General features: G+C 42.2%; 1 protein-coding gene across 5 annotated transcripts in view; it reads left to right on the top strand.

Annotated features, from left to right (window-relative positions):
• Positions 1-17,815, top strand: part of LOC138176501 (phosphatidylinositol-3,5-bisphosphate 3-phosphatase MTMR8-like) — a 49,415-nt gene extending 31,600 nt beyond the window's left edge. Inside the window, exons 10-15 of one of the 5 annotated variants that reach the window (XM_069107281.1) lie at positions 715-764; positions 1,694-1,894; positions 5,654-5,782; positions 11,566-11,692; positions 14,968-15,037; positions 17,534-17,815. In XM_069107281.1, the coding sequence (XP_068963382.1) occupies positions 715-764; positions 1,694-1,894; positions 5,654-5,782; positions 11,566-11,692; positions 14,968-15,037; positions 17,534-17,583 (627 nt within the window). In that variant the 3' untranslated portion in view covers positions 17,584-17,815. Of the gene's footprint in view, positions 1-714; positions 765-1,693; positions 1,895-5,653; positions 5,783-10,411; positions 10,543-11,565; positions 11,693-13,966; positions 14,316-14,967 lie in introns of those variants that run through there. The other 4 variants (XM_069107282.1, XM_069107280.1, XM_069107283.1 and 1 more) reach the window with 4 other exon arrangements.
• The last annotated feature ends 355 nt before the right edge of the window (positions 17,816-18,170 follow it).

Raw genomic sequence — 18,170 nt, 5'->3', positions numbered from 1 at the left:
GAAAATCACAAACATTTCATTGATTTCCAAAAACCTGAAATCAAAGCAGAAGAGTTTTGTCTATGCTTCGGTGACTAGAGTGCTGGGCCTAGAATCAGGAAGACCTGAGTTCAAATCTGGCTTCAGACACTTATTAGCTATATGACCAAGGGCAAGTCACCTCACCAATGTCTGCCTCACTTTCTACATCTGGAAAAAGGGGGTAACAATAACACCAATCTCAAAGGATTATTGTAAAATACTTAGCATAGTGCCTAGAATACCTTAATAAATGCTTATTCCCTTCATCTTTAAAAGGCATTTAAATCTAATCCTTTATAAAAAAATATTTAATTCTTGGTATAAGCTCTCAACAGAAATATTGCTTTGGATTTGTGGTTTTTAAAGGTTCACCTTAACGTATTTATTGGAATAGCATTTAGTGCTAACTTAAATGGCTTGGCCTACCATAGTACAAGAGCCAAAAGAAGCCATACTATATTTAATGCAGAATATTTTCTCTTGGGGGAATCTGAAATTTATGGGGAGTATATTGAGATTAATTCTAAATAAGTTAGTTATTGCTTGGGAAATTCACTTTATTCCTTCAGTAAAGCAGCTTCAAGTTATGAGAACTTCATTGGAAGAAAGTCATATGAATATTTAAGTCCTGGTCAAGGCATCTTTTTACTGTCCCTGATGTTAACCCTCTTCTCTTTTGGTATGAAACATCAGGTCCTCATAGAAAGGGAATGGATCTCTATGGGCCACAAGTTCTCACAAAGGTAAACACATATGCATATTGTTGAAGGGGGGAATTCAGTAGTGTTGGTAGAAAAATAAGAACAGTCATATCTTACATGAAGTCGTCCCAACCAACCTTGATTCTCAAGAACATTGTTATTGTCAATTCTGGCAATTATCCACTTAAGACATCGTTCCTTTGGAATTGTTAGTTCCTTGTATTATCAAAGCCTTCTAAATTCTGGGGCAGCCATAGCTTAAATTTGTATGTGATGTCTTTCCTTTTTAAGGATAAGTTGACCTTTGACTCTTTTTGGAGGAAAAAAAAATTGAGGGCAAACTTTTGTTGTTACTGTTTGTTTCTCAAAGAAATTAATTAAGAAATATTTATTTGGTTCCTACTACCTCATAGTACCTACAGTTATCCCTTTCACATCATGGGGCTAAGTTAGGGCATGGTACCCCCATGATCTGGAAAATCCAAGTAAAATTTTTTGGCCCTCCCTTCATACCAGAGAAGATCTGATTTTTTTTTCTTTTTTTTTTCATTGGGGTGTTAATAGTACCTTACTGTAAAGTTTGGGTTAAGTATATGGTCATGGGCTCATTGTCATCTGCTGGGTGTCAAATTGTCATATGTGGCTTCCATAAAACTCCCCCCAAATTCCCATTTAATTTCTTATGCCAACTCGTGATATAGCAGAGCTGCAATGGGGAAGGTCTTGATGTGGAAGGGATAACTTTACTATGTACCATGTAGGTTATGTTATAGGGAATTCAAAAGAATTGTGAGACATGACCACTGTCTGTTTGGCTGGCTTGATGTGATTCTTACTTATTTCATCTGAATTTCTAATCTGTTGCCATGTAGGTGGATTAGTAATCATAAGTAGTGAAGTCCAGTCTTGTCTTCTATGCCAAGGTATAATGTTGAGCCTTATGACTCTCTTGCTTTTGTTTAAATTGCTAGGTGTGGTCACCTAGATGGGGACCCCAAAGAAGTATCTCCTGTCTTCACCCAGTTTTTGGAGTGTATCTGGCAACTGATGGAGCAATTTCCCTGTGCTTTTGAGTTTAACGAGCTTTTCTTACTGGAGATCCATGATCACGTTTTCTCCTGTCAATTTGGGAACTTCATAGGAACCTGCCACAAGGAGCGGGAGGAGCTGAAGTGAGTTGGGGAAGGGGCTGGTGTGTAGTCATCTAAGCCTTTTTTTAATGAAATGGTTGTTGGCTTTAGAGAAAGAGAGCCTGGGAGATGCAGGGCAGAGGGAGGGCTTGGTCTGAGGACCTGAGGTCTGAGCTGAGGATTGGTCTGCAGCTTATTTACCATTCAGGCTACTACATCCCCACAGTGCACAGGGAGATATAGAGTAAAAGCTCTGAAGATGAAGAGTGATTAGAGTCAGGAAGCTCAGGGTCTAGACTATGGCCCAGACTCTCTCTCTCCCCCTCTCACTGACCTTGCTGGTGATAATAGTAGCAGAAAACCTGGGAAAGGGGTCACATGAGTAGTGTTCTCTCCATTTTCCAGATGGATTTGCAAAGAGGTTCAACAAGTCACAAGCAGCCCTCCTGCTGTTTGTAAGGACTTGAGACTTTTGCGTATGTGTACAGCCAAATGGCAGGAATATCGATAGATTCCTCTTCTCCCTCCTCCCAGAAAGACAGGAGCACCATAGTGAATTTGATAGGCCTACACCAAAGCCTATTTTCATGCCCCCTTTTGGTATGGAAGTCCAGGGGAATGCAAGCTTCCTCTCAGCAACAGGCTTCTGTCTGCCTTCCAAGGACCAGCCTAGGCTTGTCATCATCAAGCCCGTCACTTGGTGATGATTGTTTTGTTGTGGCAACCCATGAAACAAAGACAATTTTAAAATAGCCCTCAGTCTGGAGGTGAGGGCAATCTGACTGCGACATCTGTCACCCCACTGATCGCCAGGGTTCAGCTGATCTGGCTGGGTGGGTGCCCCCTTCCTCCCTCATCACTACATGTACGTCCCTTCTGAAGCTGAAGAGGACAACCATCCGTGATAGAGGTGTACCATTTTTCCATCAAGGGTATATAAGTAGCTGCACTCCCCTGCTACAACAAACTCCCAAGGTTCATTTATAGAACAGAGGATAGTCAGGCTTCCAAGACTCCAGACACATCCAAATGAGGCACTGTAGGGGCCACTAGGTGGCACAATGAATAGAGTCAGCAGGACCTGAGTTCAAATCGAGCCTCAGACACTTGACATTTACTAGCTGTGTGACCTTGAGCAAGTCACTTAACGCCAACTGCCCTGCCTTCCCCCCTCCAAAAAAAAAAGACCAAAAACAAATGAGGTACTATATGCTGTACATGGCAGTCTGCCTTCCTTTAAAAAGATAGCCCTCATTCCTATGTAACCAACAGTGCTGGGGTGGTGGGAAAGGAAGCAGAAGATAACACTCACACAATGTTATCTATACACTTCAGTTTAACTGTTGATACCATAAATGTGAGATCATTGCCTAATGACCAACCTGTGGCCGTCTAGCTGGGGTGATTGCATTGATTTTGACATTCTTTGTCAGCACATCTAGTCTTTGGACCTTATGAATAAGCCACAAAGTTGATTCAACAACAGCTGGCCTATAGCCCTCCTTTCCTAGCCACATAAAATCGTTTATGAGAATAAACTAGTTGTACCTTTAATGAGACAGGACTGTCACAAGCAATATTGCACAATAGACACGTCTTTACCATTGTACAACTGACTGGTAGATTTAAAGAATATAAAATCTTGTTCTCTTTATTGTTTATTAGCTCTTCAAAGAGACACTTGAGGGGCAGCTAGGTGGTGCAGTGAATAGAGCAACAGCCCTGTTCAAATCTGGCCTTAGACACTTGAAACTTACTAACTGTGTGACCTTGGGCAAGTCACTTAACTCCAGTTAAGTAAGCCTTACCTTACCCCCACCAGAGAGAGACAGAGACAGAGACAGAGAGAGACAGAGACAGAGACAGAGAGAGACAGAGACAGAGAGAGAGAGAGAGAGAGAGAGAGAGAGAGAGAGAGAGAGAGAGAGAGCAGATTCAGTTGAGTGAAATGCAGCCTTATAGCTCTCTTCCAGCAAGGTGGCTCCCTTCTGTGTGTCAAAATTAGTGAGGACTCCTTGAGAGAAATAACAACAGAAATGACCTTTTTTGACCTTTGAACCATTAATATCAGATGAGGTATAAAAGAGAAGAACTTAAACTAGGGGTGGGGAACCTGGGACCTCAAAGCTACATGTGGCCTCAAGGCCACAGGTTCCCCACCCCTGAAACCATCCAGAGGTGTTTGCCAGTCTTGGAGGAGATCTGACACAGAGTTCAAGTTGAAGAGGGATTGCCTATCCATGGTGAGTTCCTCCAAATACTCCTGTTTCTGGATGACACCCTGGAATACTGCCAAGTCTCTTTACTGAGATTCATAAGCATTCAACTAAGTGTCTGTGCAAGAAGACCCAAGTGGATGAAACTGTTCATCTAGGTTCTGGATTATGGATCGCATTCAGGAGGCTCTGCAATAGTCCATGGATTGGTGCCACCAACACAATGTCATCTGGAAATGATACGTATTGTGGGCAAACATTGCAGAAATACAGAGGAAGAGAGCAGCAGGCTGAATTGGCTTTGGAAATGTGCAGAGTTCATTTAATGACCTCACATATCTCTCTGAAATGACATTCTGCCTTTCTTCTACTGGTGGCAGTATTTGGCTGTAAGTCGCTATAGGCACTTTTAAATTGTAAAACTCCTCCTTGGCCTTTAAAACCCTTCTGGATGTGGATCTAATCTTTTGTTCCAGGGAAGTGTACTCTCTTCTTGCCAAACTGACCTACTCCTATTTACTGTACATCGGAAGTATCAAATTTGTGGCCTTTGTGGCTGAACCAGATTAAAATGTAATGTTTAACAAAATAAATACAAATACAATAAGACATAGATAATTGTGGTTTTTCTAAATCGATATGCAATCCACAGGGATTAGCTTTTTTTTGAGTTTGACACCAGTATTTTTATTTGTGATATCCCATCACCCACCATTGTGCCTTGATGTACTTCATGCCTGGAATACTATTAGAACCCTTAATTTTTTTCAAGGTTTAGATTTAGTTTAAATTTAGATTTAGTCTGACAAAATGTCTTTACCCATCACCCCAGTTGTTAGTGCCTCTGCCAAAGAAATTACTTTGTATCTTATAATATTTATTTATCTTGGTACAAGTTGTATCTCTCAAGTTAAAGAGAAACTCCTTGAGGACAAAGAAGGCTTTTTGTGTTCTTTGAATCTCAGGACTTAGCACAGTGTTCTTTGAATCTCAGCACTTAGCACAGTATGTGGAACATAGTACTTGCTTGTTAAATTGATATTAAAATTAGTATCACCCAAAGAGTACATGGTGGGTGTGCAGAGGCACTAGGAGAGATGGAGTAGTGAGTGCAATCAAAAAAATCTAAGGTCAAAAAGAATTGACTGGTCATGTGGCAGGAACAAAGACACTTATATCTCATTGAGGCCAAGAGACATCAAGGAAGGGGCCCCAGGGCATTGTGGGAAGCTCCAGAGTGAACTGATGGGAGGACTCAGAGACATTGACAAGTATGGGACAGGTTGTCATGGACTTCATTGGAGGCAATATCCACATCAATTACAAGACCTGCCTTGGAATATTTAGACAGAGAATCTCAAACTTAGGGCATTTTAAAAACTTGTCCCAAGTTATATGACCAGTAAGTACCAGAGCTGGGCACTTGCACAATACCTGTCATGAATAAGCTTTCCCAGCCATGATAGCTCTCACCGTTTTTCCCTGTCTGCCCTTACCCATCCCTTCACCTGAGTTGTATCACTTCTTACGAAACTTGGTTGGTTCACAAGTTCAATTGGCCTTTGTCGCTTTTGTTTTTAAACAGAATCTTTGAGAGGACCCATTCCTTGTGGCCTTTCCTGTTACAGAAGAAGACCGAGTTCAGAAACCCACTGTACAAGGGCATTGCTGCTTATGGGGTACTTCATCCCAACACTTTACCCTTCAGCTTCCAGTAAGTTCCTAAGCTGCATTTCTCCTCTTCTCCTGTCAGAGTAAGAAGAATAAAGATGATGAGGTTTGGTTTTGTTATTATTTGGCTACTTTTTGTTAGTTTCCAGCTTGCCCTTAGTACCATCTTGCCAGAGAGTTGGGAAAAGATAAACAGGGAGCTAAAAAACATGGAAGATAGCTCCACATGGGTAGAGGATAGCTACACATGGTGGTACATGTCTGGAACTCCTACTTGGGAAGAAGTTGAGGCTGGTGGAGACCTGAACTATAGTTGACTAAACTGGCACAGGATAGAAACAGGGCTGGTCAAAGCTTCTGTGCCAAGTAGGACTGGGCCCCTGAATTGGGTAGCCTGAGCAAGATACAGAGGCCCATCTCCAAAAAAAAGTTTTCAAAAAAGAAAGGAAAATATATGGAAATTGACTTTTTTGGTCCACAAGTCAACCATATAAAGAAGCAGAACTCAGGGACCGTATTGAAAATCTTACTGCTGGCAGCTTGATCTGGATGCTCAGACTTTCCACTAAAGAACTCTCCGAATCTGCAGATACATCTAATTTATCTCTGGACCAAATTAGCCATGGCTAATGGAAATCCATTAAGGGCAGCTAGGTGGTGCAGTGCATAGAGCACTGGACTTGAAGCCAGAAAGACCTGGGTTCAAATCCCGACTAAAACTAGCTGTGACCTCGAGCAAGTCACTTAACCCCGATTTATCTCAGTTCCTCATCCATAAAATGGAGACATGCTGGAGAAGGAAATAGCAAACCATTTCAGTACCTTTGCCAAGAAGACCCCATGGACAAAAGTCCATGAGGTCACCTAGGATTGTACATAACTGAACAACAACAAATAAAAATCCACATATATACTTTTAGCCTTGAAAGTAATTTTAAGGGGCAGCTAGGTGGCACAGTGCCCAGTGGAACACTGGCCCTGGATTCAGGAGGACCTGAGTTCAAATCTGACCTCAGACACTTAGTATTTACTAGCCCTGTGACCTTGGGCAAGTCACTTAACCCTAATTGCCTTCCAAAAAGCAAAAAAAAAGTAATCTTAATTCAATAAACATTTATTAAATACCTACTATGTTTGGAGGGTGCTATGAATGGATAGGACCAAGAATAGTAAGCTTCAAGGAGATAACTATTAGATACAGGCAGGAGTACAGAAGGTGAAGGAGAGATACAGGCAAAGTGCTCTGAAACATTGGAGGAGGAAACACAGAGATAAGAAAGTATCAGAACGAACAAGCTCTTGCTCTTAGAGGATGTAATCTCTGAGAGTTGGGCCTTAAAGAGGGAGGAAAGGACTTCAGCAGACAGAAATGGAGGACCAGGAGCCCACAATCTAGGTAGGCATGGAGCCAACATGAGCAAAGATAGGAATTTGGGAGGGAGTGGGAGGAAAGGATGACGAGAGATCCATTCAGGCAGAACACAGAATGTATGAAGGATGAGATACATGGTTGGAGAAATAGGACAGGGCTAGATTGCAGAGGACGGACAAGGCCAGAACAATGAAACACATCAGTAGAAACAGTTCAGTAGGCTGTGAAGAACCACTAAGGTTTTTTGAATAGAGGATTAAGTCATCCTGGCACATATGGAAAACTGCTCAGATGTTAATGCAGACAATGGATTAGACGCAGGGATGGGGAACCTGCAGCCTCAAGGCCACATGTGGCCTTCTAGGTCCTTGGGTGTAGCCTTCTGATGGAGTCCAAGTTTTACAGACCAAATCTTTTTATTAAGGGGATTTGTTCTGGGAAATTTGGATTCAGTCAAAGGACCACCCTTGAGGATCTAGAGGAGATCTGTTCTGTGAAGTTGGTATTCAGTAACAGTGTGGGTCTGCCTGCCTCAAGTCTCTCCCCATTCCAAACCATCCTCCATTCAGCCCCCAGAGTGTTTGTCCTAAAGCTCAGATATGACGTCACTCCCGTACTCGATAAACTGCAGTGGCTCCCTATGGCCTCCAGGATCATATACAAAATGTCCTGTTTGATATTCTAAGTCTTTTATCACCTAGCCCCCTCCTACCCATCCAGTCTTCTTACACTTTGTTCCTCAACAGGCACTCTTTGATCTAGTGACATTGATCTTGCTGTTTCACAAACAAGACACTCCATCTCTCTGTCCAAATGTTTTCTCTGGTTTTTCTTCCCCCCTCCTCACCATGTTCTCCCTTCTCAACTCGGTCTACTGACCTCCCTGACTTCCTTTAAGTTTGAACTAACATTCCATCTTCTCCAGGAAGCCTTTCCCAACCCCTCTTAATTCTAGTGCCTTCCCTCTGTAAACTATTTCCTATTTATCATATATGTATGTATGTATGAAGAGAGAGAGAAGAGAGGAGAGAGCTTCTTTTGTATATATTTGTTTGCATACTGTCTCTCTCTTTAGATTGTAAGCTCCTGCAGGGGTGGGGAACTGTCAGCCTTGAGGCCATATGTGGCTTTCTAGGTCCTTGGGTGCCACTGAGTCCAATTTTCACAGAATAAATCCTTTTATTAAAGGGATTTCTTCTATGAAGTTGGGATTCAATCAAAGGACTGCCCTTGAGGCCCTAGAGGGGATTTGTTCTGTGAAGCTGGGATTCAGTCAAAGGGATGCCCTTGAGGACCTAGAGGGATTTGTTCTGTGAAGTGTGACTTCAGTCAAAGGGCTGCCCTTGAGGACTTAGAGGGATTTGTTCTGTGAAGTGTGACTTCAATCAAAGGGCTGCCCTTGAGGACCTAGAGGGGATTTGTTCTATAAATTTAGGGTTCAGTCACAGGGCCACCCTTGAGGACCTAGAGGGGATTTGTTCTGTGAAGTTGGAACTCAGTCACAGGGCTGCCCTTGAGGACCTAGAGGGGATATGTTCTGTGGAGTTGGGATTCAGTCAAAGACCTGCCCTTGAGGACCTAGAGGGAATATGTTCTGTGAAGCTGGGAGTCAAAGGGCCTTCCTTAAGGACCTAGAGGGGATTTGTTCTGTGAAGTCTGGATTCAGTCAAAGGGCCACACTTGAGGACCTAAAGGAGATTTGTTCTGTGAAGTTTAACTTCAGTCAAAGGGCTGCCCTTGAGGACCTAGAGGGCCGTATGTGCCCTTGAGGCCACAGGTTCCCCACCCTTGGATTACAGTGTTGGTAGACCAGAGGTGGGAAACCTGATCTTTCTACCTCCAGTAATTTCAACCTTTCCACTTACCCAGCCTCTTAGCAGAGTAGCCCAATGGCCTACTCTGAGTGCCTGCTCAACCTGGGGTATGGCTAGCTGCTTAATGCACTACATAGAAATACCCAGACTTTTGGAATAGCCTAGACAGCAGATAAAAGAAGAGAAACAAAGAACCTGGAGCATCTATCACCTATTTCTCTGATTAAATCAGAATTTAATTTAATGCTTTGATTAAATCAGAATTAGTTACATTTAATAATAATGCATACTTTGTTGTTGGGCATTCATGATAGCAGTATTGATTCTTCAGCAGATCTTATCCCAAACTCTCTAATTGGGTAGCACCCACTTTGCTTTGTGCCTCTTGAACACAATCTTCATGTATATTGGGTATTAGAGTTGCTTTAATCTTATCCTTCTGCTAAACCATAAGTGCTATGAAGTTTGGGACTGTCCTATCTAAATTTTGTATTTCCCCCAGTTCCTAGGATGGGGCTTGTGCAAATGGTCAGTGCCTAATCAATGTTTAGTGAGCCACAATCATTCTGGAAATCCATTTGGAATTATGCTCTAAAAAGCCACTAAAATGTGCATAGCCTTCGACCCAGAGATTCTCTTTCTGGGCATATAAAATGCTGGCCCATATTTGGGGTCTCCCCAAACTTTGAGTGCAGTTTAAAGCTATTAAAGCTTTAATAGCTCCAGTGTTTGAGGGCACATAGCAATACTTTTCAGATGCAAAGAATTAGAAGCAAAATAGAATCCTATTGATTGGGAAAATTGATGAATGAATTATGATGAGGGAGAGAGGAAATAGCCATTTATGAAATACCTACTGTGTGCCAGGCACTGTGCTAAGCCTCATGTGATCCTTATAACAACCCTGCCAGGTAGGTGCTATTGTAATCTCCATTTTTTTTTTTGCTTTTTGGAAGGACAATTGAGGTTAAGTGACTTGCCAAAGGTTACACTGCTAGTAAGTGTTAAGTGTCTGACACTGGATTTGAACTCAGGTCCTCCTGATTCCAGGCCCAGTGCTCTATTCTCTGTGTACCTAGCCATCCCACATAATCTCCGTTTTACAGTTGAAGAAACTGAGGCAAACAGGTTAAGTGACTTGGCCAAGGTCTCACACGACTAATAAATATTTAAGGCCAGATTTTAATTTGGGGCTTTTTGACTCCAGGTCCAATATTCTATCCAGTAAACCAGCTAGCTGCTTTATGGTACCTGTATATAATAGCATATTATTGTGCCATAAGAAATGATAAGCATGAAGAATTCAGAGAAACTTGTAAAGATTTCTGGGAATTAATACAGAGTTTCAACAAAGCAAATTCAAGAAAATATGTACTCTGATGTTTAAAAAGTTCGAGAGACATAGTTTATGGGTAATTTAATAATTTTATTACTGATGCCAACATGTTTATTAATAAAAGGATGGCCATCTTGCCGTTTCTTTTAGACCAAAGACCCCTCATGACAGCGGGCTTCCTGACCGTGGCAATCAACTCTGATTGGCCAATAATTAATGAAAAAGTGAATATTACAATGAAAGGCTGGGCTGTGTTACAATGAGGATCTTAGGGAATGTGGCTTGGATCACTCAACATCTTGGTCAAAGAGACTACAATTTCCATATCACCTATCCAACAAAAAGGGAGAATCAACCTTCTTCCAGACCTGTGTGAGTCAACATAATGAGCAAGAATGCCCTCATTAGCTTAAACTTAGAATTTCTTTTACTGCCTTTGATTAGATCTCAGCCATCCAGGCTGCGCAAGTCATTGAGAAAGATTGCCCACACTGGTTGATTTCTGGCTGAGGTAGTAGAAAAGGGAAAAAATATTGGTCCTAATTCAATAATTAATAATAATAATAATAATCCAAGAGAGAAATCATCATTTCTCTTGGTACTATGACTGTAAAAATGTTGGTTGGTATCTTTTGTTCTTGAAGAAGACCAAAATGGTATTGTGGTGTTGGAGTCGAGGTATGGCACCACTGTTCAAACTGCAACAATATAAAGGGAGGGCAAAACCCTAAATGTTGAAGAAGAGGTGAGAAAATGCACCTCTTGGGGTGGCTAGGTGGCACAATGAATAGAGCACCGGTCCTGGAGTCAGGAGGACCTGAGTTCAAATCCGACCTCAGACACTTAACATAAAAACTAGCCTTATGACCTTGGACAAGTCACTTAACCCCAATTGCCCTCCAAAAAGCAAAGAGAAAATGCTCCTACCTCCATTACAGAAGTGAGGGACCATGGGTGTGGAATGCTGCACTATCATACTTCTCCCCCCTTTTTTTAAAAGGAATGACTTGCTGGGTAGGAGAAAAGGAAGAAAGGATTTATTCAGAGTGAATGTGATATAAAAAAAGAAAAGGCATCAAGAAAACTGTTTTAAAAGAGAAATATTCATTGAATGAAATATTTTTTTCCTGGAGATATCTTGTGTCCTAGCCATGGTTTTGTTGAAATGCCTTCCTTTTCACTTCTGTTTGGGACCTTCCTCGATGGCTGTTTTGAGTGGGTGGAAGTTGGTATGGAGAAAAGGGCAGTGACCTTCTGCCCCAGTATGACTGGCTCCTCTCATTCCTTTTCTTGTGCTTATGAAGGTTCTGGTGTGGAATGTATCATCGTTTTGACAAAGGGATGCACCCCAAGCAGAGCACGCTGGACTATCTCCTCCATCTTCTGAATCGGCAAGGAAAGATGGAGGAAGACATGACACACTTAGAGACTGTGAGTTTCTGGGGGCCCTCCAAAGATAAGGACTCTTTTCCTTCCTCAGTTAGCATGGCCAGCCCAGCTCTGAGGTTGCTCCCTCAACCTAAGCTGGTCCATGTGGGAAGCTCAACCTGCCTACTGGATTCACCTTTTTATGCAGAATTTTAAGTGACTTTAGGTATCACAGCCAAGTTCACATCAGTTAAGCTCCCATAGAATGCTATGGGGAGAAATGTAAAGTCCCATACTTGGGTTCCTAAAATTAACTGGACAAGCACAGGGTGAGGGAGCTATGGCTCAATGCCAGCCCATGTGATAAAGGCTGGAGGGTTTTAGTGGGTACTAAGCTCAGTGTGAGTTACATAGGCAACTTGGCATCCCCAAAAGCTAATTTTGTCCCAGCCTATTCTAATAATAGCGTTGTGGTGTCCTGAATAAAGAAGCTGTCTCCCCCCACCCCAAAGTCAGATGTAGAAAGACAGTTGTCCATTCCACGCCACAGGGGTTAAGGGCATGGTACCCCTGCTATCTGTACAAAAGTTTTGACCCTCCTTTCATATCATAGAAGAAGTCTGATTTTTTTTTTATTTGTCTTGGAGGGCAGGGCAATTGGGGTTAAGTGACTTGCCCAAGGTCATACAGACAGTAACTGTTAATTAAGTGTATGAGGCCGGATTCAAACTCAGGTCCTCCTGACTCCAAGGCTGGTGCTCTATTCACTGCGCCACCTAGCCGCCCCTCTTTTTCTTTTATGGGGTGTTTACAATAGCTTATTGTAAACTTTGGGTTAAGTATGTAGTCATAGGCTCTGGGTCATCTGTGGCTTCTGCAAAACTCCCTCAAAATTCCTGTTTGATTTTTTTGCCAACCCATGATATATCGAAACCATGATGGGGAAAGTCATGATAGGGAAGGCTTAACAAGGATAATACCTGGGAGAGAGTAGTCACAGGCAGAAAGAAGAGGCTAGCTCTGCTTTTTCCTTTTCTGAAAGTCTAGAATACATCCAGGTCTAAACCCTGTTTTTAGAAAACTTAACAAGCTCAAGAATGTCCTAAGGAAGGCAATCTGTAAGGATGGATGAAGGGTCTTAAAGCTTAAATGAAGTTGAAGATTAAATTAAAACTTAAAGCATAAATGAAATTAAAGATTAAAACTTAAAGCTTAAATTCTATGAAGATAATTGGAAATGGGAGTATTGTACGAAAATTATAATAAGATTTCAGTTCAGTATAAGAAAAAACTTTTACTTATTAGATGGTTACATAAATAAAATGAGGTTGCTTAGGAAGCAGTGAATTCTCCATGACTAGGGATGGTCAAGTGCAGGGGTGGGGAATGTTGGCCTGGAGGCCACGTGTGGCCTTCTAGGTCCTTGGGTGCAGCCTTTTGATTGAGTCCGAGGTTTACAGGACATATTCCTTTTGGATTCAGTTAAAGGATCATATTTCAAGACCTACAAGGCCACATGTGGTCTGGAGGCTACAGGTTCCCCACCCCTGGCTAGCCTAAAGTCATGAGTGATATTAGTAAGGTAGCAATGTATCCACTCTACAGATAGTCTGGACTTAGAACTTGGCTGCTTTAAGGAGCTCCCAGATGGGGAAATTCCCTGTACCTTCTCTTCAACTTAGAATCTTAAAGATTTATCTAAAGCATTAATTTGCCCAGGGTCACGCATCCAGTATATATAAGAAGCAGGATTTGAACCCAAGTTGCCCCGGCTTCAAAGCCAAGTCTATCTCCATAATTCCATATTACCTCTCTGCCCCACTCCACTGATTAAAGTTGTGAAATTGTTATCATTTACTTGAAGGAAAATTCATAGATGTTCCTTTTCCTGTCCTTCCCACATTAATCATTAGCTAGTATTTGAGAGCTTTTACAGCAGATTTTAAAACTTGGAAATCTGTATCAAATGACCAATTTTGAAAGATCTCTTTAGAAAATGTAGCATTTGGGGTGGCTAGGTGGTGCAGTGAGTAAAGCACTGGCCAGCGCTGGCCTTGGAGTCAGGAGGACCCGAGTTCAGTTCCGGCCTCAGACACTTAACACCCACACAAAAAAAACTAGCCCTGTAACCTTGGGCAAGTTACTTAACCCCAATTGCCCTCCAAGCATTTGATGAGCAACCAAGATGGAGAATAGACTAAAGCGGAGGGTGTGAGTGTGTGTGAGTGTGTGTGTGTGTGTGTGTGTGTGTGTGTGTGTGTGTGTGTGTGTAGGGGGGGGGGTTGAGAAAGATACTGCTGAAAGAGAATTCTTCAGGGCGTGCTCTTTGTCCCCTAGGAGTGAATCAGCTCTGCCTTTCTGCTCATTATGACGGCGAGTCGCCGTTTGTGTTCTGAAAATGAAATGTATCCTGAGAACAGCAGATCCCAGTTCCCCTCAGCTTCTGGATATATTGATGGGAGTGGAAAAAACAAACACCAATAACTTGTTCTCTAGAAGTTGGGGGAAGATGACTTGAAACTGGAAGAGATTCCCCCCCCCCCCATTCAGGACATTAGAACCAGTTCAAGGCAGAATTTGGAAGGAGGGAGATTTTCCCCTCCTTATTCCTCCCCCCCTTTCCCAGCATCCTTTGTACCATTTCGATGGCTCCCTGCTAACTCTTATTAAAGCTTCTTTGTCCTTTCCTGTTCCCATGGAGCCTTGAGGCGTGACTGGCTTGCTAATGCTGTCCTGTCACTCCAACTTGTGGCAGTACATTCATGTATTTCACCACCTTGGCTTCAGGTTGTTTCATGTATTTATTTATTTATTTTTCATTTCATTTATTTAATGACTTTTTTTTAATTAACTTTTTTTTTCAGTTTTGAGTTCTGAATTCACTCCCTCCCCAGGTTGCGTTTTAAAAGTATTCTAGGGTAAAGTGTCTTATCCCAAAGGAATAGATCTCTGTGGATGGGAATTTGAAGCCCCTTAGCAACTGGTAGAGACATTTGGGGGGAGGGAGCATGGGTTCAAAGCGCCAGTGAGAAAAAATTGTTCAGGCACCTGCCTGTGCTGTTTGGTTTCTCATGTTTCACAGTTCCTTCTCTCTCTCTCTCCTTCCCTCTCTCTTCCCTTCCTCTTCTCTCTCTCTCTCTCTCTCTCTCTCTCTCTCTCTCTCTCTCTCTCTCTCTCTCTCTCTCTCTCTCTGTCTCTCTCTCTCTCTCTGTCTCTCTCCCTGTCTATCTCTCTCTTTCTCCCTCTCTCCTGTCTCCTCTCCTCTCCTCTCCTCTCCTCTCCTCTCCTCTCCTCTTCTCTCTCTCCCCTCCCTCTACCATTCCCTGTTGCTGATATAGAAGCTGCCAGGCCTCAGTGTTCTCTGCCTAGAAGATACTTGTATTCAGCCTCAGACTGAAAGTGCTTTGAGTAAGCCTCTGAAAAATCCACCGCCTGACATTCCACAGAGCTGTGACCAGCTGCCATCTGCCCTGCTCTCCAATGGCAGCCTAATGGGGGAAGGAGATGTACTGCCTGATGTGGCCCCAAAGTCGAAACAGTCTGTGTTTGCCCCAAACAAGCCACCCAGCTCTGGAAATCGAGGCCAATCTCAAGAAGAATAGCATAAGTGACCCGAGTGCATTTTGGGGTACAGTGAAGTAGATAGAACAATATAGTAAAACCTCCCTGATTAATCATTGCCCCTCTGCTTGAGGTCATTGACTTAACTGTCGATGGGCAGAATATTCCTCTTAAGGGCCTCTATGAGTTCCAGAGAAGATGAAGGGATCAATGTGTCCATGCTTAGCTGTGGGAGATAGAGATGAGGAAGAAAATGTGCCCTTGTGTTAGAATCAGATTTTTGGTCAGAAATTCCATCTTTGCCCCAAGTCCTACAGAACACCCCCCAGCTACCACTCCCTATTTGATCCCCTTTCTTCTCCATCCTCATTGATTCATCCTAGAATAGATGGAGTCATAGGAGATTAATGCAACAGATCAATACAGTAAAATCGTGCTAATTGTTTAAAAATGGAGAGGGAGAGGTCTGAATTCTAGGTTATTTAATAAGAAAATATGACTTTGGGGGCAGCAAGGTGGCACAGCGAATAGAGCATGGGCCCGGAGTCAGGAGGACCTGAGTTCAAATCCAGCCTCAGACACTTAACACTTAGTAGCCATGTGACCTTGGGCAAGTCACTTAACCCCAATTGCCCTTCCAAAAAGCAAAAAAAAAAAAGAAAGAAAATATAACTTTGAAAGACACATAATAATAATGCACAGCAAGAAGTCATACTTCTCCCAGCACTTAAAGAATTGAGGGGACCCATAAGTAATAATTCTTAGCTACCTTTTTAGCATAAATGGAGGGATTTTAGAGGCATCAAAAATGCCTAGAAAAAAGATCTCATAGTCCCCCCCCAATCCTATATGACATTCATTTGCTTAACAAGTTCCTTTATCCAGAATAGTACAAAGAAGTTTCACTTCAATGACAAAAAAATCTCAAAATGCAGAGATCTCAGAAGTCATTCTCCCCAGGAATCTCCCCTCCCCCATCACTAGTAAGGTGTCAAATCTAGCCTTTGCTTGAGGACTTCCAGTCTTTAAAGGAGGGGAGACCCATTCTGGAGCATGGAAACTCATCTCATCTCTGTACAGTCCTCATTATTGCTAGGAGGGTCTTTACATCAAGCCCAAGTCTGCTTCCTTATTACTGAGCTCTGTTACTCATCCCAGTTCAGCCTTCTGAGACCAAAAACAGTAAGTCCAATCTCCTCCGTCTTCTCCGTGATGAAGATCCTTTACCCTTTCTTTATCCCTTCTATCTAGGTGACCCTATTCTAGAGACATTCCAGGAGCTTGTCAACGTGAAATCAAAATTAGTGAAGTTTTTGTTCAACCTCTTTGGTTGGGGGCGGAGAGATTGAAAATGTCATTGCTTTGGTCAATGACCATGCATCTGAGTTCCTCAATGTACAATCCCATCAAAGGAAAGGTCACACCCTATGTATGCCCCTTTTTCCTTTTGGATCTAATCCCTTATTTTTTATGTCTGAATACTTTCCAGAAAGTCTTATGACAAAGTATTTGGTTTTTTTCTCTTATCATCCTGTCCTTGTTTTCTCTTGAATGCAATTGAAGAATCAAAATTGACACTTAAAAATTTTTAGATACAGGTGGAGAAGAAACTCCTTTTTGGAAGTCGGCAAACTTGAAAAATGTCCCCAGTCCCGGACTATGCATAAGACTTCTGGGAAGGATCTATGCTAGGACTCCTTTTGAGGAGAAATGGGGGAAGAGATAGACAGACCCCAGAACATACTCTTCTGGGATTTTATTTGAACCTGAAGAGGTTATATCCCAAGGAAAAGAGTTGTCTCTGAAAACTAAACGAGCCAGATACAAATAAAATTGTCTTGTCTAATTGAACCATCTAATTCTCCCTATCTCCCTGCTCCCTTCATTCTTTTCAGTGCTTGTTTAGCTGGAAGATGCCATTGGCTTGTAGGTCGCAATAGGAGAGGGCAGGCCCTGGATATTTTCTCCTTTAGTTCTATTGACAGCTTTCTTTTAGGAAAGGGATTCTAATTTCTTGAATTGTATTTTTGAATTTGACAAGCATTTATAAAACATCTACTGTGTGCCAGGTACAAACACAAAAAACCAGTCCTGGCCCTAAAGGTACTTAAATTCCTCATATGCCATTAGCCCTTGGACTTGCTTCTGAGCTAGGTTCAATTTTCTTCTTATTCCCTATTGCAGTCCCTCCTTCTGGAAAGGGAGTCTCTTGTTTGGGAGTTCAAAGTCACAGGAGCATCCTGTCAGCAAGAAATCAATGCATCTTTCCCAAGAAATGAAACGAGTCCCATGACCCTGAGGGGTGAGGAAGGGGCAAGTGTGACTCTGTGACTCTCTTTGCAGAAGCCATGACTATGGATGCAGGCACCGTTCCACCAAGACTCATAATCTGAGAGAAAGGAAGATGCCTAACCCAAGAATGTACTCAGCAGCAATTACTCATGACCACTCCCTGGAAATTTTATTTTATTTATTTTTAAAGGCTATCTTGTTTTTATTGATACTTTTTGCTTTTCTATCACATTTATTTCTGAATTTGTTCCTCCCACTTACCCTACCCAAGAAGTCAACCCTTGTAACAAAGATTTTTAAAAAGCAGTTCAGTAAAGTTAACCAGAGACTCAACTGTGTTGGACAGTACATATGATATTCTCCATCCATAGCCCTCCACTTCTTCAATCGAGGGAGGCCTGTGCCTTCAGGACAAAGTTTGGCCATTATCATCACACAGGGCTCAATTTCCATTTTTGCTTCTTTCCATATATTTTATTCACTTACAGTGAACTCAGAGACTTGGACAGTGAGTGGTCTATTCATTCATCTCTTCTTCCTTTCTCCTGATTCCTTCAATTTCCCCTTAAATCTTTCACCATTTGGGGCCTTTTTCCCCTTCATGAGTCCTCTTTAACCCACAATTCAATCTTTTTTTTCTTTTAACAACAGTGTTTTCTTGATAATTGTACTATTTCCCTTATGTTCC

This window comes from Petaurus breviceps, unplaced genomic scaffold (genome assembly GCF_028583685.1).
Source record: "Petaurus breviceps papuanus isolate PSGF00001 unplaced genomic scaffold, PetGlider_PUasm1.0 89763, whole genome shotgun sequence".
Classification (NCBI taxonomy): domain Eukaryota; kingdom Metazoa; phylum Chordata; class Mammalia; order Diprotodontia; family Petauridae; genus Petaurus; species Petaurus breviceps.
This window is presented reverse-complemented; position numbering and strand designations above follow the sequence as displayed.